Here is a 24319-nt window from a genome sequence, read left to right on the forward strand (position 1 = left end):
GATGGACAAGCCAGGTGTTTGCAAACCATCAATGTAATTCTTTCCCATCCCAGTGGCTTAGTGGATACAGCATGGGCCTGGGACTCGGAAGATCATGGGTTCCAATCACAGCTCCGCCACTTGTCCGCTGCACTTACGTACATAACCGTAATTTATTTATTTATATTAATGTCTGTCTCCCCCTCTTGGCTGTAAACTCACTGTGGGCAGGGAGCGTGTTTACCAACTTTGTTGTACTGGACTCTCCCACGTACTTAAGCACTCAAATACGATTAAATCAATCACCTGAACTAGCCCAATTTTTGGGGGGTTGGGGGAGGGAGTTGGGGAAGGAACAGGACAATAATAATAATGGATCCAATTCTGAGCTTTAGTTCTTTCAGCGTTTCTCAGCCTGCGATTCCAGGTTGGGGGCTTCTAGTGAGAGAGGGAGAAGAGACGAGCCAATCTCTAGCTCGTCAGCTGCTAGGGGACACAGAGTGACCAGGATCATTTAACTCAGGAGTGCCAATAAGCTCTAGAAGTTGACCAATCCACATTCCCCACCCCACTCTCTCCCAAAGAGATCACATGAATTGAGCATCGTGGTTCAGTGGGAAGAGCCCGGGCTCTGGAGTCAGAGGTCCTGGGTTCGAATCCCAGCTCTGCCAATTGTCAGCTGTGTGACTTTGGGCAAGTCACTTCTCTGCGCCTCACTTACCTCAACTGTGAAATGGAGCTTCACTTCCCACTGAGCCACGATGCTCAATTCATGGGATCTCCTCGGGAGAGAGTGGGCTGGGGAATGTGGATTGGTCAACTTTTAGAGCTTATTGGCACTCCTGAGTTAAACGATCCTGGTCACTCTGTGTCCCCTAGGAGCTGCCCAGGTAGGGGATTAAGACTGTGAGCTCCTCGTGGGACAACCTAATCACCTTGTATCCTCCCCAGCGCTTAGAACAGTGTTTTGCACATAGTAAGCGCTTAACAAATGCCATCATCATTATTATTATTATTATTATTATTATTATTATTATTATCCACCTGGCACGAACCAAAGAACTAGCCCTGATTGACCAGGCTGAAGGCCCGAAATCAGCATAGGTGCTGCCAGCAGTCAGCTGTATTTATTGAGCACATACTAAGGGAAGAGCACCGTACTAAGTGCTTGGGAGGGGGGATGAATGAAGGGAGCAAGTCAGGGGAACGCAGAAAGGAGCGGGAGAAGGGCTGCAGGGAATCTTGGCATACTATCTGCTGCTTACCCCCGTCCTCCGGGCTCTGCTCTGCGTTGGCGTACGTTCGCAGGAACTCCGCAAAGGCTCCATCTCGCTCCAGGAGCTCCTGGTGAGAGCCCATCTCAGAAATCTTGCCCTCGCTCATCACGATGATCTTATCCACCTGAGGCAGGTAACTGATGCTGTGAGTTACCAGGATTCTTGTCTAGATACACACAACACGCAAAACAACAATTGCTTGATAGTTCATTCAAGCAATCACTCCGTCTCCGGGGCTCGTTGACGTTCCCGCCTCGGGCGATCCAAATTGCGCTATTAAATGTTTACATCATTGGGAGACAACAAGCGAGCTGGCGGAGGGGCTGAGTCACTGACAGAGAGGCCACTTTTAGTTTGAAAAGAAAAAGGGGAGGGAAACGTTTCTGGCTCTTATGAAGACCACATTTCCCTAGCTGTCCCTTCACCCATCTCTTAATAATAATAATAATGGCATTTATTAAGTGCTTACTATGTGCAAAGCACCGTTCTAAGCGCTGGAGAGGTTACAAAGCGATCACGTTGTCCCACGGGGCGCGCACAGTCTTAATCCCCATTTTACAGATGAGGGAACTGAGGCCCAGAGAAGTGAAGTGACTTGCCCAACGTCACACAGCTGACAATTGGCGGAGCCGGGATTTGAACCCACAACCTCTGACTCCAAAGCCCGGGCTCTTTCCACTGAGCCACACTGCTTCTCCTCCCAGTCCCTTACACAATCCTTAACACAGCCAGTCTATCTGTAACTCAGAAAGCAATTAGCGTGAGGTCATAAGAGTGAAAAATGTCCCTCTTCCAACTGGACGGAAAAAGCCTCCTCGGGCCAGGCTGATTTAAGGAATAGGGGAATCCAATCAAGAATCCATTTTCACAAGCACTAGAGAGGGGAAGCTTCCTAACCGCTTCCTTTTATTAGGAGCTTCGGCAAAGAAAAATCACATGGAAGGAATGGGATGCTGGGAATTCTCAAATGGAAGACAGATGAGAGTGTCAGGGGACTTAGGTAAAAACAGCTATCCCAGGCGGGGTTCATCATTTCTCCCAACGATGAGATTTCGGGAACAGTTTCAGTCTATGCTTCTCTGATGATGAGCACTCTATGGCACGATAATAACAATAACTGTGGCATTTGTTAAGCGCTATGTGCCATGCACCGTTCTAAGCACTGGGGTGGATACAAGCAAATCGGGTTGGACACGGTCCCTGTCTCACATAGAAAGCACAGCCTGAATCCCCATTTTACAGATGGGGTAACTGAAGCCCAGAGAAGTGAAGTGACTTGCATGGCAGACAAGTGGCAGAGCCAGGACTAGAACCCAGGTCCTTCGGATTCCCAGGCCCACGCTCTACCCACTAGGTCACACTGCCTCTCACCTTGTTTCGCAGCAGTCCTTTGGGTCCGATAACTTTCTCGAAGATGTGTTTCCCCACGTGGGCATCCACCGCGGAGAGGGGGTCGTCTAACAGGTATATGTCGGTGTCACAGTACACCGAGCGGGCCAGGCTGACTCTCTGCTTCTGACCGCCGGAAAGATTCACACCCTGGGGGATGGAGAACCGCCAAAAAACCGTGAAACCCCAGATGCGAAGATGAACCCTCCGGGACGCAGGAGGAATGCACGGACCGACCCTGTTTGAAACCAGATGGAGAGATCTGTGCATCTCCCCGCTCAGCTACAACTAGGATGGCTGGGCCGGCGACTGGAATGATCCTTGGGCTCTGGCTCCAATTTGGAAGCTCCGAGGCTTTTGGGATAATTCGGCAGAGGAGAAGAGCACAGCGGATAGTAGATGGCCAATCTCCCAGAAAGCCAGGCTCCAAACCAAAAATTGACCATCCCAAAGCGGTCCCTACAGCCAGGCAAAGTTGGGATGCTCGCCTGAGAGACAGAGGGACCCAACTAGGTTCAGTCACCAAACTTCTGCTCAAAAACACTAGCCTGGGTTCTTCCAGCAAGCCTTCCCTCATTCGTTCCCAGGATCCTGACCAACAGCTATCCCCAGAACTTATGTATATATCAGTAATTTACTTCTATTAATGTCTGTCTCCCCCTCTAGACTGTAAGCTTGTTGGAGGCAGGGAGCGTGTATACCAACTCCATCGTATTCTGTACTCTCCCAGGCACTTAGTACAGTTCTCTGCACGCAGCAAACGTTCAATAAATACGACTGATTGATTCATACTCAGTCTGAGGACCGATGCCTATTTAGGACTATTTATTCTGACGTTTCATCCTGGAATATTCTTTCTACTCAGTTACCGGATCCTTGTTCTTCTACTGCTCCCATTATTTGTAAATACCTTGTATTTCTGTCTCCACTCATTAGACTGTGTAATTACATTTAGGTTCCTACTCTCCTCTCCAAAGTACTTTATGTACACACCTTTAAACTCTATTTCTTCCTCCTACCTGGAATTTATTTCAGTGTCTGGCCCTCTTACTAGATTGTGAGCTCCTTGAGGGCAGGGATTTGGTTTCCTAACTATATTGTACTCTCCTAGGTTCTTAGTTCAGTGCTCTGCCCAGAATAAGTGCTCAACCAATACCATCGCTTGATTGAGGGCAGAGAATCCGTCTTCGGCTTCCATTATACTTTTCCATGGACATTTCCTATGGAAAATAAACTCAACAAATACCCCTACAACTACTAATCCACTTTTTAGCAAACACTGAGCCCTTCTTCTCAGCAGGGAAGCGATATTCTTTTCAAATCGGGGGCGGATGTCAGTTCCGAGTTCCAACGCGGTCCGTTTCCCCACAGAGGCGTCCTTGGGCCCACCAAGTTTAGAGGAGCCACTCACTGGGAGCTCTAGAGCCCCGACCCTTGGGCAAATTCCCCTGATTCAGGGGCCGACGCGGGGCCCCACACTGACCTTCTCCCCAATCTCCGTCCGATCCCCACTGGGCAAGATTTCCAGGTCTGGCAGAAGGGCACAGGCCTCAATCACTTGCTTGTAGTGTCGCTCCTCAGGCTGCCGGCCAAAAAGGATGTTCTCCCTCAGTGAAGCGTTCTGGATCCACGCCTGCTGGGGGACGTAAGCCACGGAGCCCTGTCGAAGAAAAGGGGAAGGATAACAATCAAACGGTTAGCAGGGGACTCGGACTTCATCGCCACCAGCAATTTCCCCTCCTCCGATAGCATTCCCCACGATCGCCTGGCGATCAGGTAGAGGTGGACTAGAGACACAATGGATTCCCTAACCAAAAAGTCACTGGCATCAGTATGGTCTTGGGAGAGAGCGTGGAATTTGGGGAAGATGAACCAGGACTCAAGGGAAAACAGTGAAAATTTGAGATGCGGGCTGCTTAGGAAAAAGATGAAGAGAGGGCCTCTTTTACTACCCCACTTCCTCTCTTCCTCCAGTTTCCTGAGCGCCTCGCAACTCTTCATTCTGCCTCTGGCTTGCTATGTGACCTCATTCATTCAATCGTATTTATTGAGCGCTTACTGTGTGCGGATCACTGTACTAAGCACTTGGGAAGTACAAGTTGGCAACATATGGAGACGGTCCCTACCCAACAGTGGGCTCACAGTCTAGAAGACCTCGAGTTTTCTGGCCTTCAGCTTTCCAGTCCATCATACTTATTGAGCGCTTACTGTGTGCAGAGCACTGTACTAAGTGCTTGGGTGAGTACAACGTAACAATAAACAATCTAACAATAAGATCCTGCCTCTGGCTTGCTCTGTGACCTTGAGTTCTCTGGGCTTCAGTTATCCACCCGTAAAACGGCGATAACAGTCTCCTTCCCTGCCCCATTTGGCAGGAGGCTGCTGTGAGGTTAAAGTGAAATGATGAGAGACGGAAAAGGACTCAGAAGTTCTCAATATACAGATGATGGGGAAAGTGAAGACAGTTTTGTATCACCTGCCCAATTACTGGCACGGATAAAGAGGAGCTACTTTTCAGATAATTAAAAATTGTGCATAATACTCCAGAAGAGAGGTAAGGAGGGAGGATGAAGACACTTGGGTGTACAGAAGTTTAGTGGGGGGTAGAGAAAAAGAAGAAACATCTAGAAATGCCTAGGGTTGGCTGCACATATCCTGCAAACTGACCGAGACAGTCAAGTGCACAGATAACCTGTATTGTTGAACAGGGCTTTACTGGAGTATGTTAATAAACACTGAGGAATTTTTCTATTCTTTGAGTGTCTAAGTCTAGCCAACCTTACTTTTGCAGTCTTAAGTGAAGACATGAGATATAAATCTCCTTCCAAAGCCCAGTTCGTCAAAGAACAGAGAATGGGCAGAAAGCGAGACGTGTTCTAAACATAATAAAACACGTATGCATGTGCTCAGTACAATAAACAAATGCTTTCAGCCTTCCCAGCAGCTATTTCCTCACTGCCTGAGACCAAGTACATTTTCTGGCAGAGTCAGAGCCATTTGTTCATTATTTGGGTAGCACAGGGCCAGGAGCCCAGGGGGTGGGTATGCTGGGGAAAATAACCTTCAGAAGCTGCCAAAATGTTTCTTCTCCATGGTAAAGCAGATTTACCTCGAGAGACACCAACCCCACTCTCCCCAGCACGGGTTTCTCCTGCGCTTTGACAGCGGCCGAATGGCCTTCGGCATCAAGATCCATCCCCCAGACCTACCTTGATAGCCACGTGCCCCTCCACTTTGTCCATCTCGGCCAAAAGGGCAGACAGCAGGGAGGACTTCCCACAGCCAACCTGGCCCACCACGGCGATCAGGGAGCCCTCTGGCACCGCAAAGGTGATGCTGAAATGACACACCAGGAAATGCACGTCTCTGAACTGAACAAGCTTTCCCCCAGAGAGAGTCAAGGAGCCAACCTACACAGCTGAGGTTAGTTAGACTGGAGAACAGAAACCTGCTAGGGGACTCCATTACAACCTTCTCACTTCTGACGGGATAACCTGAACACTGCCTCTCTGAAGGAAGGGAAAGCAGAAGGGATTCAAGCAGGATTCTCAGTGAGGTAAGACACTGGCAGGCCCCATCCAAGGAAGTGAGGAAGCTCTCTATTGGGGAGATTTTTAAGAAACCACAACTATCTTCCAGAGGCAATTGACGATTTGATCTCCTGAGGTTCCTTACTGCGCTAAGAGTCAACAAAGGTTAGGTAGAAGCACAGAGTTAGATACTCCAAGTTTGAAAGACATCCTGTAGGCCACAAATCACGGACTGAGGGAAGATTCACTTTTCTGGAAACTACGTGGCTTCACTCAGGTAAGCCGATTGGTATGGGTGGGGAGGGGAAGAAAGGAGGGAAATGGGGAGAGGGCAGAGAAAGGAGATGGAAGGAGATGTGCGTGTGTGTTTACATACACACACACACAAAACACCGGGAAGGGAGAAGCAATCACAGTTACAAAATGTGCTCTTTTGCAGACCCAAGGCTGTTTGTGTCTCCGGCGTGTTTCCACAAGATTCAGGAGCCCAGCCATCGGGGACAGGTGCCTTTTCACTCCCAGGGTCTGAACTCACCCAGTCAGAGTTGGAGGGTCATTCCTTGACCAAGTAAACGTTGCATTCGTCACGCTGATACTGTTCCCCCCAGCTGAGAAGCAACGTAAAAAAAAACGCGTGTCAGACAAGGCTCTCAGGTCAAACAGAGCTCAACATAAACGGCCCCCAATTTTATCCAGTTGAACGGGCGCCCGGGGACCTTGCTCGGCCTGTTTCCGGCAAGAGAGGCCTCAACCCCAGAAGAGGAAATTAAAAAGGCAACAGAGGAGGCACTCGTTTATTTTCAGGCAGAATAAGGAAGCCACAGCAAGATGCAGCCTTAGAAGAAAGCACCAAGACTTACTGCCACAATGCATTCTACAAACCCAAAAGGGGAGGGAGGGGGGTAGACCCTCTAACAAAGGAACCCACAACAAACCAAACAAAAATGGGTCTCTCGGCCAGCAAGCAGGCCTCTGAGATGGTAGAACTCGGCGGGGCACGACCTGAAGACTTGCAGAGTGCTCTGCACATGGTAAGCATCAATAAAGATGACTTCTTTATGGTCTCTGTTAAATGCTACGTGTCAAACACGGTTGCAAGCGCTGGGATAGATACAAGTCCTGTCCCGCGTGAGACTCACGGTCTAAGTACAAGGGAGAACAGGAGAACTGAGGAACAGAGAAGTTAAGTGACTTGCCTAAGGTCACACAGAGCTGGGATTAGAACCCAGGTCCTCTGACTCCAGCCCCGTGTCCCTTCCACTAGGCTCTGCTGCTTCTCCTTATGATTGATGGATTGACTTTCAGGGCACACTATAATCCACTCAAGAAATAACAAGTGGCCATGGGGATGTGACTCAAACGAAACTAGTTCTCTCATGAAATGGAGTGTACCCTCTGGGGAAGGCTGTGTTCTCTCGTCAAGCCTTAAAATCTGGGTTTTTGCCAGAAGTTGCGGCATGGGCTCATCAGTCCCAGCCTGGATTCTTAACGCCGACACTGCAAAAGGGAGTCTAAGGTCATGGGTTCAAATCCCGGCTCCACCACTTAGCTGTGTGACCTTGGGCAAGTCACTTAACTTCTCTGGGCCTCAGTTCCCTCATCTGTAAAATCGGGACTAAGGTTGTGAGCCCCACGTGGGATAACCTTGATCACCTTGTATCCCCCCCCCCCAGCGCTTAGAACAGTGCTTGGCACACAGTAAGTGCTTAATATATTATTGTTATTAAAAGGCCAAAATAGTGAGTGTCCCTTTACTGCATTATGACTGTCCCAATCATTCATTCAATCATATTTATTGAGCGCTTACTATGTGCAAAGCATTGGTGTGCAAAAAAGAACAAAGGGTCCCTGGGCAGCTCCAAAAACATGGGCACCCTAGATCTTCAGTCACTCAAAATCAGCTGTTAAGAGTTCAGGCAGCATAAAGACACTCCCCTCCCAAACTTTTCTACATTCATTTAGGGGAGAATTCGATCAACGGGGGAACGGCATCCTCCTTCTTGCCCCAATCAGGGAGCAGAAAACAGGCTGATAAAGAACTCCTCAATGTCCCCAGGGTACAGAGAAACTCAGCTGGAGGAAATCTAAAATACACAGCTGCTGACAAGAAACATGTGGTTATGTCTGACCCACACACTAGACTCCACAATGGCGTGATAAAACAAGACTAGCCACAGCTGGACGTCCAGTACCGAGCACGAAGCACAGTGGAACGAAACAGCGTGCCAAGAAAAAGAAAGAAAAGAATAACAAAAATAAGGGAAAAGATAGGGAAACCCAGCAAGAGATAATAAACACTCACCATTCTTCGCAGAGCATCTCACTACGCTGTCTGGCTCCAGTTCTTCGTGGGAGAGAAATATTCTGAGACGCTTAAGGGAAACACTTGCCTAGGCAGAAGCAAGTATAGGGGATTAAAAATCGAAAGGAGTCTGCTTAGACTTTTTGGGTTGGTTTTTTTTTTTTTTAAGAAAACCCATCTTCGTAATGCAGCTTCCTCCCTTTTCCTCTTATAGGTGGTGGGTAGAAGGGAAAACAGCTTCCCCAGAAAGAAAATCCACTCATAAAAGTGTCTTCTAGTGGGACACCCAGCCTGACTGTCGGCTTTTATCCTCCAGGTGGAAAACGTCCCCCTGGCAAACAGCCCGTCCTAGGTGACTTTGTTTTCCATTATTGTTTTTCTCCAACCCATCCGTCATTTTACCCTGCCCCTCCCCGGGGGACTCTATGTGAAGAGTGCAATTTCAAGCACCTAACACCTCGCCTGACGGAGGGAAGTTATTTGGTGGCTAGCATTCGGAAGCCCGGAGTTACAACCTATCCAACCCCCACCGGAGCCCAGACACGCACCTGTACTATGCTGCTGATGACCATCGGCAGAATATTGAGTGGGAAGCGAAGGATGTTGAATAAGGCCAAAGAAACAAATGCTTTCTGGGCATCCAAGACGTTGTTCTCATCTATGGTCATGTACACGGCAAACGTGCAGAGAGCCACCTGGAGACAAAAGACCAACAGAAAAACCCACGCAGTTCCAATCAATAAGTCCTTTAAGGATGCCACTCGTCTGAGAAAAGGATCGACAGATCTCAATTTGGCATACTGACACGGTGAGGCAAGGAGCACGGAAGAGAAGCAGCGTGGCTCAGTGGAAAGAGCCCGGGCATAGGAGTCGGAGGTCATGGGTTCGAATCCCAGCTCCCCCGCTTGTCAGCTATGTGACTCTGGGCAGCTCACTTCACTTCTCTGGGCCTCAGTTCCCTCATCTGTCAAATGGGGATGAAGACTGTGAGCCCCCCCGTGGGACAACCTGGTCACTCTGTAACCTCCCCAGCGCTTAGAACAGTGCTTTGCACATAGTAAGCGCTCAATAAATGCCATTATTATTATTATTACCCACCCACCCACCACCACTGCAACCTCCTTCCACTCTGAGACACACATACGCCCCACTCCCCATTTCAGCTCCCCATTTCACTGTGCAGGAAGGAGGAGGAACAGGGAGAGGGGCAGGGGAGAGGGAATTCGGAGTTCATTTTCCTCTAGCATTTAGCAACCCCCTTCCCTTCCTTGGCTGCAAAGCATTCTCAAATCAAACAGGTGCTAACTGATGCCTAAGGGGGCATTAGGGTGGTAAGACAGTGAGATAATCAGATAGAGAACACCATAAACAAGCTTTAAAACATCATGCCTCTCCTCCTTAAAGCGGCACTCCATACGGGAGGACAGGGCAAAGGGGAGGAGATTCCCCTGCAGATTTGGCTCTCTTCCTCACTTTCTGACTCTGTGCAACTCCACTCTGGGCAGGTAATAATAATAATGATGATAGCATTTATTCATTCATTCATTCAATCGTATTTATTGAGCGCTTACTGCGTGCACAGCACTGTACTGAGCGCTTGGGAAGTCCGAGTTGGCAACATCTAGAGACGGTCCCTACCCAACAGTGGGCTCACAGTCTAGAAGGGGGAGACAGAGAACAAAACAAAACATATTAATAAAATAAAATAAATAGAATACGTACAAATAAAATAGAGTAATAAATCCATACAAACATATATACAGGTGCTGTGGGGAGGAGAAGGAGGTAAGGCAGGGGGATGGGGAGGGGGAGGAGGGGGAGAGGAAGGAGGGGGCTCAGTCTGGGAAGGCCTCCATTTATTAAGCGCTATGTGCAAAGCACTGTTCTAAGCGCTGGGGAGGTTATAAAGTGATCAGGTTGTCCCACGGGGGGCTCGCAGTCTTAATCCCCATTTTACAGATGAGGGAACTGAGGCACAGAGAAGTAAAGTGACTTGCCCAAAGTCACACAGCTGCCAAGTGGCGGAGCCGGGATTTGAACCCACGACCTCTGACTCCAAAGCCCGGGCTCTTTCCACTGAGGCAGATGCAGAATGCTTAGTCTTACAAGAGCCCAGAGAGTCAAGATCAAACTGTACCAGATCCAGACTGTTCAACCTCACGGGACTTCAGTTTTCCCCTCAATTAATCATTCGTATTTATTGAGTGCTTACTGTGTGCACTGTTATACTACTGTACTAAGCGCCTGGGAGAGTACAATATAACAGAATTGGTAGGCGCACTCCCTGCCCACCGCGAGCTTCCAATCTGGAGGGGGAGACAGACATTAATATAAATAAATGAATTACAGATATGTACGTAAGTGCTGCGGGAGGAGTGCAAATCCCAGTGAAAGAATAAGGAAGAAGGGAGTGGGAGGAGAGGAAATGAGGGCTTAGTCAGGGAAGGCCTCTTCGAGGAGATGTGCTTTCAGTAAGGTTTTACTTATCCCCCTCTGGAAAATGGGGATAAAAATTTCTGACCTTCCCTACCTGCAAATACTGTGAGGAAGAAAATCTGGAGGAAGTTATGAGGTCACTTGTTCATGGAGAGAAAGATGTCATTTCTATACACTATCCTGGGTGGAAAGGCACTATGAGAAGCCAAGATACTATCTTTATTGTTACTCATTTCCTGTCTCATGGAAGCACTGTGAATATAATAATAATAATGATGATGATGGCATTTATTAAGCACTTACTAGCACTGTTCTAAGCGCTGGGAAGGTTACAAGGTGATCAGGTTGTCCCACGGGGGGGCTCACAGTCTTCATCCCCATTTTACAGATGAGGCAACTGAGGCCCAGAGAAGTGAAGTGACTTGCCCCAAGTAACACAGCTGACAAGTGGCAGAGGTGGGATTTGAACCCATGACCTCTGACTCCAAAGCCTGGGCTCTTTGCACTGACCCACGCTGATTCTCCAATATAAATAAGGTACTGGTGGTGTTTGGGGCTCTAAGGAGTGAAAGCACTGATATCCTGGGATTGTCTTTGGAATATCTGATGAATTTCACCTGACCAAGGTTGGCTGTGAAGTATCCAAGACATATCTTGAGAAGCAGCGTGGCTCAGTGGAAAGAGCCCGGGCTTTGGAGTCAGAGGTCATGGGTTCGAATCCTGACTCTGCCACATGTTTGCTGTGTGACCTTGGGCAAGTCACTTCACTTCTCTGAGCCTCAGTTCCCTCATCTGTAAAATGGGGATGAAGACTGTGGGCCCCCAATGGGACACCCTTGAATCCCACCCAGCGTTTAGAACAGTGCTTTGCACATAGTAAGCACTCAACAAATGCCATCATTATTATTATTATTATTACTATCTAATGGTGAACCATGACAATATGGCAGGGACGTTCAACCTAAAGAGTTGACCAGAGCTGACCAGAGGAAAAATATAAGGAGTGATCTTGGAGAACTCTATAATAATAATGGCATTTATTAAGCGCTTACTATGTGCAAAGCACTGTTCTAAGCACTGGGGAGGTAACAAGGTGGTCCGGTTGTCCCACGTGGGGCTCACAGCCTTAATCCCCATTTTACAGATGAGGTAACTGAGGCGCAGAGAAGTTAAGTGACTTGCCCAAAGTCACACAGCAGACAAGTGGTGGAGCTGGGATGATGATAATAATGTTGGTGTTTGTTAAGCGCTTACTATGTGCCAAGCACCGTTCTAAGCGCTGGGGGGGATACAAGGTAATCAAGGTTGTCCCACATGGGGCTCACAGTCCTAATCCCCATTTCACAGATGAGGGAACTGAGGCGCAGAGAAGTTAAGTGACTTGCCCAAAGTCACACAGCAGACAAGTGGCGGAGCTGGGATGATAATAATAATGTTGGTGTTTGTTAAGCGCTACGTGCCAAGCACCGTTCTAAGCGCCGGGGGGGATACAAGGTAATCAAGGTTGTCCCACATGGGGCTCACAGTCTTAATCCCCATTTTACAGATGAGGGAACTGAGGCACAGAGAAGTTAAGTGAATTGCCCAAAGTCACACAGCAGACAAGTGGCGGAGCTGGGATGATAATAATAATGTTGGTGTTTGTTAAGCGCTTACTATGTGCCAAACACCGTTCTAAGCACCAGGGGGGATACGAGGTAATCAAGGTTGTCCCACATGGGGCTCACAGTCATAATCCCCATTTTACAGATGAGGGAACTGAGGCACAGAGAAGTTAAGTGACTTGCCCAAAGTCACACAGCAGACAAGTGGCGGAGCTGGGATGATAATAATAATGTTGGTGTTTGTTAAGCGCTTACTATGTGCCAAGCACCGTTCTAAGCGCCGGGGGGGATACAAGGTAATCAAGGTTGTCCCACATGGGGCTCACAGTCTTAATCTCCATTTTACAGATGAGGGAACTGAGGCACAGAGAAGTTAAGTGACTTGCCCAAAGTCACCCAGCTTTGAACCCATGACCTCTGACTCCAAAGCCCAGGCTCTTTCCCCTGAGCCACGCTGCTTCATCAACAGGCTGCTGTCATTCTTCCTGGGGTGGGAGGTGGTGGGGAGGTGAAAGAGAAGGGGGGGAAAAGAGAGGGCCCCCTCGCCTTCTCAAGCAATGCCACTTTACTATAGCACTGGCACTCTATCATTGCTATCTACTGAGCGCTTAATGTGAGCAACGCTTGGGAGCGTACAATAGAAGATTTGATGGACGTGCTCTCTCCCCTTTCGGAGCTCACTACTGAGGGGTGACAAAAACAAGTCTTTTAGACTGTGAGCCCACTGTTGGGTAGGGACTGTCTCTATATGTTGCCAACTTGTACTTCCCAAGCGCTTAGTACAGTGCTCTGCACACAGTAAGCGCTCAATAAATACAATTAAAAAAAAAAAACAACCCCAGAAAATGGACAGGAGGCTAATGTAGTTCATCTGTGCCAAACGAGTGCAAACACCAGAGGGCTAGGAGTCAGAGGACCTGGGTTCGAATCTCGGCTCTGCCAGGTGTCTGCTGGACGACCTTGGGCAAGTCACTTAATGACGCTGTGCCTCAATGTCCCAATCTGTGAAACGGGGAAAAGATGCCTGTTCTCCCTTCTATTTAAACCTTTAGCTTGATGAGTCTGCCCTGTTGATTGCTTTGCACACAGTAAGCGCTTAACAAATACCATTATTATTATTATTAATCCTGTATCTACCCCAGTATTTAGTACAGTGTTTGGCCCATAGTAAGCACTTAAGTGCTTGGAGAAACAGTGTGACCTCGTGGGAGTCGGAAGGACCTGGGTTCTATTCCTTGCTCTGCCACTTCTCTGCTGTGTGATTTTGGGCAAGTCATTTCACTTAACTGGGACTCAGTTACCTCATCGGTAAAATGGGGGTTAAGACTGAGCCCCGTGTGGGACAGGGACTGTGTCCGACCTGACTTGCTCGTATCTACCCCAGGGCTTAGTACAGTGCCTAGCACATAGTAAGCACTTAAATACCACAAACAAACAGAAAATACCACCAATATTATAATTAATTGTCCATTTTAGGGGATTAGAGAACAAAGGAAAGTGGTGGGGAGGGGGAGAGGAGACCCATACACATGTTGCCAACTTGTACTTCCCAGGCGCTTAGTATTCATTCAATCGTATTTATTGAGCGCTTACTGTGTGCAGAGCACTGTACTAAGCGCTTGGGAAGTCCGAGTTGGCAACATATAGAGACGGTCCCTACCCAACAGGGGGCTCACAGTCTAGAAGGGGGAGACAGAGAACGAACCAAAACATATTAACAAAATAAAATAAATAGAATAAATATGTACAAATAAAATAGAGTAATAAATACATACAAACATATATACATACACACAGGTGCTGTGGGGAGGGGAACAGTGCTCTGCACACAGTAAGCGCTCGATTCATTCATTCATTCAATCGTATTTATTGAGCACTTACTGTGTGCAGAGCACTGTACTAAGCGCTTGGGAAGTACAAGTTGGCCACATATAGAGACGGTCCCTACCCAACGATAAATACGACTGAATGAATGAATGGATTCTTCCTCTAGAAGATGGTAAACTCGTTCTGGGCAGGGAACACATCCACTAATTCTGTTGGACGGTACTCTCCCAAGCTCTCAGAACAGTGTTCTGCATAAAGTAAGCACTCGATAAATACCGTTGATTGATTGATTGACTGCTATAGGCTGGCCTCCCCCTGGTCTGGCAGGGCTAGCAGAGAGAAGCAGCATGGCCTAGTGGATAGCGCACAGGCCCGGGAGTTGGAAGGACCTGCGTTCGAATCCCGGCTCCGCCATTTGTCCGCTGAGGGACCTTGGACAAGTCACTTCACTGGGTCTCAGTTACCTCATCTGTAAAATGGGGATTAAGACTGTGAGCCTCATGTGGGACATGGATTGTGTTAGCCTGAATCCGCCCCGGCGTTTAGCAGAGTACCTGACTGGGAGCCCGCTGCTGGGTAGGGACCGTCTCTATATGTTGTACCTCCTAATGCTCTGCACACAGTAAGTGTTCAGTAAATACGATCGAATGAATAATAAGTACTTAACGTATACCATAAAAGGGGAGGCGCGGAGCCTGGACTCCTTACAGTCCTAGAGTTTGAAGCAGAAAAGGAAAGGTCGACTGACAGGGTCCAACAAGTCAACTTGGCCCCACCCCAGGACTACAAAAAGCCACGACACATTCCAGCCAGGCCAACATTTCCAAACACCTGCCTCGCCTCCATACAGTATCCAGCAACACTAGACCCCCAAGAGCAGCAGGGAGAACCTTCTCTGGAGACACTGAGAAAGATTTTATTTTGTGGTTTTTAATGAAGGAGCCAGAAATGCTCCAGGGCAATCAGTTGGCTGAGGCATTTTTGGAAATTTAAATGACCATAAAATATTCCAGGCTTCTGTAAAGAAAAAAACACTACATGAAACATGGGCCAGAGCGAGCATTCTCTAATCCAACCTTCATCTCCTTCCTACCCTCTGTCTTTTATCATACCTAATGCGCGTAAACACTTCACCGCAGTTTGGGGGAAGGAATCTGCAAATGGAAAGAACTCTTAAGCACCTTCAAAGAGAACAGCACATATTTTACCCTAATGTAGTAAGAGGCCGCTACTTCTCAGCCCCCAGCTGAAATTGGCTACTCTTTTGCAGGGCTGCTACTTCCAGTTTTTTTCTGGCAGCAGTTCTACTTGAACAACACCATCAGCTTTATTCGTCTCCCTCGATCCGAGGCTTTCTAACGAGATCAATTCCAGACAAATTTGAAAATACTGAAATTGTGAATTTAAAACAAAGCAAGATGAATAACTTTCTGTGGGCTTTCAGGAGGAAGAGCAGCTTGGTTTTACATAAGATAAAGTCATCATAGGATCAGCATATTGATATATATGGCTGCTGGCTTTGCCTAAGTAACAAAGTAGGCAATACTTAAAGGGACAGGACTCTGCGGGACTTCGCCATCCCAACCCTAAAACAACACCTTCAGCACAACCTGAGGCTCATTTCCTGTCATCCCTACCCTCGAACTAAAGCAAATTTACAAAGCCTGAGGGAAGTGCAAATTATATAGGATATGATGGGACATTACTCAATTCCAGAGTCCGTAAATTAGCAGAACCTTCCAAAGGTCATTCAATCCATTTCCTTGCCTCCAGACCAGACTGTACCCAAGCCAAACGCATCAGGTAGATGCAGTGTTTAATAACCTTCATTGCCAGGAAGTTCTTCCTTAGCTAGTCTAACTTGCTTCCCTCCCACTGTAATCCAAATGCATCTTCTTTTCTTTCACCACCACCGGTGACAGAGAACTCTCTGCCACTGCTCTGTCTCTGCTCACTCTCACACAAACAGGAGTTCTGGGTGTTCTTGAGGTTGCTTTGGAAGCCATCGCTCAGCTTTGACTTTTCCTCAATTCAAAGATCCCAATCCCTCATCCTTGTTCAGACCTCTTCGCTGAATTCCTCTTGGCAGTTGTGTTCATTGTCAATCACTCAATCACTCATATTTACTGAGCACTTACGATGTGCAGAGCGCTGTACTAAGCACTTGAGGGAGTATAATGTAACAGATGTGGTAGATACGACATCCTCAACCCTCCTTGAGGTGTGGACTCCCTAAACAGAGTCAATGGATAAATTAATGAAAAGTATTTACTGAGCACCTGAGTTCTAGGCACTGTACTAAGGGCTTGGAAGAATAACAACAGTAGCAAGACATCCATTCTCTGCCCTAAAAGGGCTTACAGTCTAATAAAGAAGCACTTGAAGCCTGGTGGCTACAGCACCGGCTTGGGAGTCAGAAGATCATGGGTTTTTTATTTATTTATGTATGTATTTTTTACTCTATTTTATTTGTACATATTTATTCTATTTATTTTATTTTGTTAATATGTTTTGTTTTGTTGTCTGTCTCCCCCTTCTAGACTCTGAGCCCACTGTTGGGTAGGGACCGTCTCTCTATGTTGCCAACTTGTACTTCCCAAGCGCTTAGTACAGTGCTCTGCACACAGTAAGCGCTCAATAAACACGATTGAATGAATGAATGGGTTCTAATCCTGGCTCCACCACTTGCCTGCTGTGTGACCTTGGGCAAGTCACTTTACTTCTCTGGGCCTCAGTTAGCTCATCTGTAAAATGGGGATTGGGACTGTGAGCCCCGTGTGGGACAGGGACTGTGTCCAACCCGATTTGCTTGTATCCACCCCAGGATTTAGTACTGCGCTGTGCACATAGTAAGCACTTAATACCACTATTATGATGATTAATGCAGCAGGAGGTCCTCAGGAAAAGTCTGCCCAGGGCTGAGCAAGAGGAAATGCCAAGTCCAGCCCTGGTTCCGGGCCCCAGCGCCCATTTCGTGCCCGATTCACGAGCCCTCGCCCTGTCTGGCAGATTCACCCCACCGGTCCACTCAAAACCATGCCCCGCGGCCCTAGAATTGAAGCTGACTTCCTCTCAGAAGGCCGGTCTGGCACCCGCGAAAAGCCGATAAATCCCCGCTGGCAGGCTGACTCACCAGGAAAGGAGTGCAGACCCAAGTGAAGGTGCCCACTGCTCCCAGGTAAGCAGATTTCTTCAGCACCTTCAGCTCTTCCTGCCGGATCTCCAAAACTTTCTTCTTGTAGGCCAACTCCCAGGCGTACAGTTTCAGGACTTTGATCCCGTTGAGGATTTCGTTCATTAATTTAATCCGGTTGTCTTTGCTCTTCATGTGGGCCACCTGCAATAGAAAGCCAGAGAGCCACCTCATTCATTCATTCATTCATTCATTCAATCGTATTTATTGAGCGCTTACTGTGTGCAGAGCACTGGACTAAGCGCTTGGAAAGTACAAGTCGGCAGCATTTAGAGATGGGCCCTACCCAACAATGGGCTCACACTCTAGAAGGGGGAGACGGACAACGGAACAAAACATGTATGGAAATACAAGTCGACAACATACAGAGACGGTCCCTACCCAACAACGGGCTCACAGTCTAGAAGGGGGAAACAGACAAAAGAACAAAACATGTATGGAAATACAAGTCGGCAACATATAGAGACAGTCCCTACCCAACAACGGGCTCACAGTCTAGAAGGGGTAAACAGACAAAAGAACAAAACATGTATGGAAATACAAGTCGGCAACATATAGAGACGGTCCCTACCCAACAACGGGGTCACAGTCTAGAAGGGGGAGATGGACAACGGAACAAAACATGTAGACAGGTGTCAAAATCATCAGAACAAATGGAATTAAAGCTATATGCACATCATTAACAAAATAAATAGAATAGTAAATATGTACAAGTAAAATAAATAGAGTAATAAATCTGTACAAGTGTATACAAGTGCTGTGGGGAGGGGAAAGAGGTAGGGCGGGGGGTGGGGAGAAGGACAGGAAAAAGGGGGCTCGGTCTGGGAAGGCCTCCTGGAGAAGGTGAGCGCTCAGTAGGGCTTTGAAGGGAGGAAGAGACCTAGCTTGGCGGACGTGTGGAGGGAGGGCATTCCAGGCCAGGGCAAGGACGACTCCTTACGAACCTCCAGTTGTTGCCCATCGACAGCCACATCAGACAAAAACTCCTCATCATGGGCTTTAAAACATGCAATCACCTTGTCTCCTCCTTACCTCACCTTGCTACTCTCCCACTACAACCCAGTCTGCCCACAGTCAGCTAGGTGAGGGCTAGTTCTGGTGGCCCATCAAGTGTGGCACCAACCTGCTCTCTACTACCCTTAAGAAAGCCAATCCCGGTACTTCCAGAAGAGCCTGCCTTGATTCAGGCAAAAATGTGAGACTGACCCAGTTGTTCTAAAATCCCGTTTTGGCTTCTACCACCCAGCTATTTTGCCTTCCTAAAGCACAAGCGAACGGAGAAAAAGTTATGCCTCCCGAGACGCCGGCGGAACCCATTTAAACTGAATGTAAAAAAGAAGCTAATTTCAGAATTCACAGCTTACTTTCCCCTCCAAATTTATACCCAAGATTCAGGAATATCAACCAATCAGTAATCAATCGACAGCAACCGCTGACGTCTACTGTGGGCAGAGAACTGAAGGCTTGGGACGGAACGAAGGAGTAAAACGACAAGGAGTCTAGCAGGAAAAGCAGAGTATCCATTGAGCAATGGCATCCTGCCAGCTTCTCAATCCCAGAAAGATGCAGCTTCTCCTGAGGTATCAGCTCTGTACTTTCCCAAGTGCTTAGTACAGGGCCCTGCACAGAATAAACGCTCAATAAATACCACTGATGACGAAGAGCACCCTCAGTGAGATGTAACCTCCCCAGCGCTTAGAACAGTGCTTTGCACAGAGTAAGTGCTTAATAAATGCCATTATTATTATTATTATTTAGCAGCATGGTCTAATGGAAAAAGCAGGGGCCTGGGAATCAGAGGACTTGAGTTCTGATCCTGACTCTGCCACCTGCCTGCTGTGTGACCAAGTCGCTTCACTTCTGTGGGCCTCAGTTTCTTCATCTGCAAAACGGGGATTCAATACCTGCTCTCCCACCTTCTTAGGCTTGTGAGCCCCATGTGGGACATGGACTGTTTACAACCTAATTAGCTTGTATCTACCCCAGTGCTCAGTACAGTGTAAGCTGTACTCAGTAAGTGCTTAAAAATACCATTAAAAAAATACAAAATTAAGCACAGACTGCGCACCCACTTTGTTGATGGCGTCTGTTTTGTTGTCTGTCTCCCCCTTCTAGACTGTGAGCCCGCTTCTGGGTAGGGACCGTCTCTCTATGTTGTCAACTTGTACTTCCCAAGTGCTTAGTACAGTGCTCTGCACACAGTAAGCGCTCAATAAATACGATTGAATGAATGAATGAATGAATGGTGTGGATCTTTCCCCCCTGATTTTCAGTCCCCACTGTCTCCATCAGTAGCCTCTGCCTTAAGCACTTTGATTTTTACTCCTCCCCTCCCCTCACAGCACGTAAAAACCTACCCATCTGTAATGTAATTTTATGTCTTCTAGACCGTGAGCCCGCTGCTGGGTAGGGACCGTCTCTCTATGTTGCCAACTTGTGCTTCCCAAGCGCTTAATACAGTGCTCTGCACACAGTAAGCGCTCAATAAATACGATTGATCAACTGATTGATTGACTGTCAGTCTCCTGTAAGCAGGAGGGAACAGGAGAAGACGGGGCCTGCATAAAAGGCCCCCGGGGAAGTCAAAAGCTGACTGTGGCCTTCTTCGCCCCTTTAAAAATTACCTCGAGGGTTTTGAACTTGAATCTTTGAAAGAGACCCAAAGAAGGCCTCCTTCCCCTCCCCCTATACCAGAACTTAATTTCCCTAACCCACTTCCTGCCCCCGTCAAACCACCAAGCTTGATTTCGTTAATCCCTCCCGGGGCGTCGCACCGGGGTGGCAGCGAGTGGCTTCACCGGCGGAGGGTGAGGGACAAAAACGTTGTCCCAAGCAAAGCCAGAGGTCTGTGGGAGCCGGAAGGGAATGCCCGGCTGAAAGTCACCCTGTCCCTCTCACCCCAAGCACCCTAACAATAACAGGGCTGCCCAGCCCCCCGGGCCCCAATGCCCCCGCATCACGCCCGGGCGTGCCCGAGGAGGCCTGCCACTGAGCCATGAAGTGGCCGAGCCAGAGGACTTGGGGTCGAGTCCCTGGCTCTGCCGCCGACCTGCCGTGTGGCCACTCTGTACCTCAGTTTCCTCAACTGCCAAGTGGGGAGAACAATACCTGCCTTTCCTCGCTACCTACCCTGCAGGGTTGTCGGGAGGGCAGAGACGAGTTTATTAATAGGAGGGCGCTTTGGGAAAGCACTAGAGATAACCTGCCCACATCCTCCCTCTGGCCCGGAATGCCCTCCCTCTTCACCTCCGCCACTCCCCTCCTCCAAAACCCCAAAATCACCTCTCCTCCAAGAGGCCTTCCCTGACTGAGCCCCCATTTCCCCCTACTCCCACTCTCTTCCGCATCACCTATGCAGTAGCAGGGAAGCAGCATGGCTCAGTGGAAAGAGCACGGACTTTGGAGTCAGAGGTCATGGGTTCAAATCCCGGCTCCGCCACTTGTCAGCTGGGTGACTTTGGGCAACTTCTCTGCGCCTCCGTTCCCTCATCTGTAAAATGGGGATTAAGACCGTGAGCCCCTTGTGGGGCAACCTGATTACCTTATATCCTCCCCAGCGCTTAGAACAGTGCTGTGCACATAGAAAGCGCTTAATAAATGCCGTTATTATTATTATTATTATCTCCAGACGGAGGAACTCACTTGCACAGGTGAAATGCACAGGGGGCAAATGCCAAGAAGCTGACCACAGTGTTTTAACCAAGTTTCCATGCCGGGTGAACAGAACGTTGTCTTTCAACTGTGAGACCACTGTTGGGTAGGGACTGCCTCTATATGTTGCCAAGCGCTTCCCAAGCGCTTAGTACAGTGCTCTGCACACAGTAAGTGCTCAGTAAATACGATTGATTGATTTCAACTCCTGGTGGTGGTCTGCTCATTCCGCACCAGCCAGAGGGATAAAACACTGCAGAATCCTGCCCTCGAACTACCGATTGGGAGCTCTAATCTTGGCTCTGCCACTTATCCGCTGTGGGACTGACTTTGGGCAAGTCACTTAACTTCTCTGTGCCTCAGTTACCTCATCTGTAAAATCGGGATTAAGACTGTGAGCCCCCCGCGGGACAACCTCATCACCTTGTAACCTCCCCAGTGCTTAGAACAGGGCTTTGCACATAGTAAGCGCTTAATAAATGGCATCATTATTATTATTATAGTGTAGAGGGGGAGACCCTCTCCACCCCCCCGTCTTACCTCCTTCCCTTCCCCACAGCACCTGCATATATGTATATATGTTTGTACATATTTATTACTCTATTTATTTATTTATTTGTACATATCTATTCTATTTATTTTATTTTGTTAATATGTTTGGTTTCGTTCTCTGTCTCCCCCTTCTAGACTGTGAGCCCACTGTTGGGTAGGGACTGTCTCTATATGTTGCCAACTTGTACTTCCCAAGCGCTTAGTCCAGTGCTCTGCACACAGTAAGCGCTCAATAAATCCGACTGAATGAATTTACTTATTTTATTTATTTTATTTGTACCTATTTATTCTATTTATTTTATTTTGTTAATATGCTTTGTTTTGTCCTCTGTCTCTGTGCTCCGCACACAGTAAGCACTCAATAAACGCGACTGATTGATTGATTGATTGATAATATAAACAAATAAATTACAGATATGGACATAGTGCTGAGGCCCAGAGACGTGACTCGCCCGAGGTCACCCGGCGGACGAGCTGGAGAGCCGGGATTAGAACCCGGGTCCTTCCAACTCCCAGGTCCCTGCTCTATTCACTAGACCAAGCTGCTTCTCATCTCACGATAAAGCAACAAACACCGTCCTCTGGGCCTCTGTTCTCAAACTCATCTCCTTACGACCGAGACTCTAGTGTCTCGGAGAAGGAGCCGAGTTCCCTCCGCCCAGACTCCCCTGTTAAGTGCAAAATCGTGTTTTGGCTTCAAAGGAGCCCCTCTCAACGACTCCAACCCAGGTGATGGGCAAAGCGATTTGGGCTCACCGATCCACGGCTGATGCTGAGCAAACCTGGGTCCAGACCCACCCTTACCTGGTAGGTTTTGGTCTTCATGGCCATCACAGCATTGATGGGAACCATAAGAATCATCACAGCCACACCAGCGAGAACAGAAGGGCCTAAATTCTAAGAAGAAGAAGAACAGAAAGGTTTGTTTCCTCCTGGCGGCAACAGCCTTCACGCCTGGTTCGTGACACCTACATAAATCACTCTGTTTAAAGACAAAGCCAGTTAGCTTAAACAGACTTCTTTGCTTTAATCCTCCTCATTTTCCCCATATAAATATTAACGCGGGGAAACTAAATACAATTTGCAGCAAATATTTACATGTACGATTTTTTAAATGTCAAGGGGGTTAAAATGTACATTTAAATTCTGACCGCTCCACGTGGGTACTACAAGAGGACCACGACCGAAAAACCCCCAACGAAGCACTGTAAAAATCAGAGTGGGAAAACTGCAAAAACAGCAGTCTTACAAGCCAGATAATAAGCAGAAAAACACAATCATCTGCTGAAAAGTTATGGAAAGAGAACCAGTGAGGGTCAAAACGAGATGAAATATTTACAGATCGTCACGCAACGGCTTGGGCCCACAGTTACCCTCTACTGAGTGTGACAAAATAAAGGGAAGCCCGGGCCCCCCCCTTAGCTCTCGCTCACAAAACACACACAGGCGCACACACACACATTACAATGCATTCTGAAATAGAGTGACAAAGTCTTCCACTCCTTTAAGTCATAAACTGCACTACACAATTGCTACTGCAACGGAAGGAAGAAGGAGAGGAGCAAAATTCTGTACCAGCCACAGGAGGTAGAGGGCCAGGATGACCTGCAGAGGAGCAGACCAGATCATGTTGATGTAGGTGGCCAAATCCATGAACCTCTGCGCGTCCACGGACATGAGGTTGACGATCTCTCCCACGGTGGAAGACTTCCTCGCAGAATTGGTAATGACCAGTGCCTACGGGACAAAAGAGTTAGAAAAGGGAAGCCCTGAACGCTCCGGACAGTGCCGTGTTCAAACTTTGGCACGCTAGACCTCTTTTTTTTTGTTTTGTTTTAATAGCACTTAATATGTGCCAGGCACTGTACTAAGCACTGGGATAATAATAATAACTGTGGCATTTGTTAAGCACTATATGCCAGGCACTGCACTAAGCACTGCAGAAGAAACAAGCTATTCAGATGGGACACAGTCTATGCCCCACATGGGGCTCTCAGTCTTAATCAATCAATCAATCAATCAATCGTATTTATTGAGCGCTTACTGTGTGCAGAGCACTGTACAAAGCACTTGGGAAGTACAAGTTGGCAACATATAGAGACAGTCCCTCCCCAACAGTGGGCTCAGGTTACAGATGAGGGAACTGAGGCACGGAGAAAGTGACTTGCCCAAGGTCGCATAGCAGACAAACGGTGGAGCCGGACTGAGAACCCAGGTCCTCCTGGCAACTAGGCCCGTGCTCTATCCACTAGGCAACACTGCTTCTCCTGCTGCTTCATTCATTCATTCTATCGTACTTATTGAGCGCTTACTGTGTGCAGAGCACTGTACTAAGCGCTTGGGAAGTACAAGTTGGCAACACATAGAGACGGTCCCTACCCAACAGCGGGCTCACAGTCTAGAAGGGAACTTCACTCATAGGCAGAGGCAATGGGGGAGCTACTTGGGAGCTCTCTGGTTTGCAATCAGTCAGTCGTATTTATTGAGCACTTACTGTGCGCAGAGCACTGTACTAAGCGCTTCGGAAAGTACAATATAACAGACACGCTCCCTGCTCACAGCGAGTTAACCGTCTAGAG

General features: G+C 48.0%; 1 protein-coding gene across 2 annotated transcripts in view; it reads right to left on the reverse strand.

Moving 5' to 3' along the window:
* The window catches only part of ABCC1 (ATP binding cassette subfamily C member 1), a 151855-nt gene that overhangs the window by 40170 nt on the left and 87366 nt on the right, over positions 1-24319 (reverse strand). For both annotated transcript variants that reach the window (XM_038762677.1, XM_038762675.1), the window contains 10 exons: positions 23316-23477; positions 22545-22637; positions 17478-17681; positions 9026-9172; positions 8478-8565; positions 6711-6783; positions 5855-5981; positions 4129-4305; positions 2628-2795; positions 1245-1422 (listed from right to left, as the gene is read on the reverse strand). In XM_038762677.1, coding sequence (XP_038618605.1) covers positions 1245-1422; positions 2628-2795; positions 4129-4305; positions 5855-5981; positions 6711-6783; positions 8478-8565; positions 9026-9172; positions 17478-17681; positions 22545-22637; positions 23316-23477 — 1417 coding nt within the window. The remainder of the gene's footprint in view (positions 1-1244; positions 1423-2627; positions 2796-4128; positions 4306-5854; positions 5982-6710; positions 6784-8477; positions 8566-9025; positions 9173-17477; positions 17682-22544; positions 22638-23315; positions 23478-24319) is intronic.

Source organism: Tachyglossus aculeatus, chromosome 21 (genome assembly GCF_015852505.1).
Source record: "Tachyglossus aculeatus isolate mTacAcu1 chromosome 21, mTacAcu1.pri, whole genome shotgun sequence".
NCBI classification, from domain to species: domain Eukaryota; kingdom Metazoa; phylum Chordata; class Mammalia; order Monotremata; family Tachyglossidae; genus Tachyglossus; species Tachyglossus aculeatus.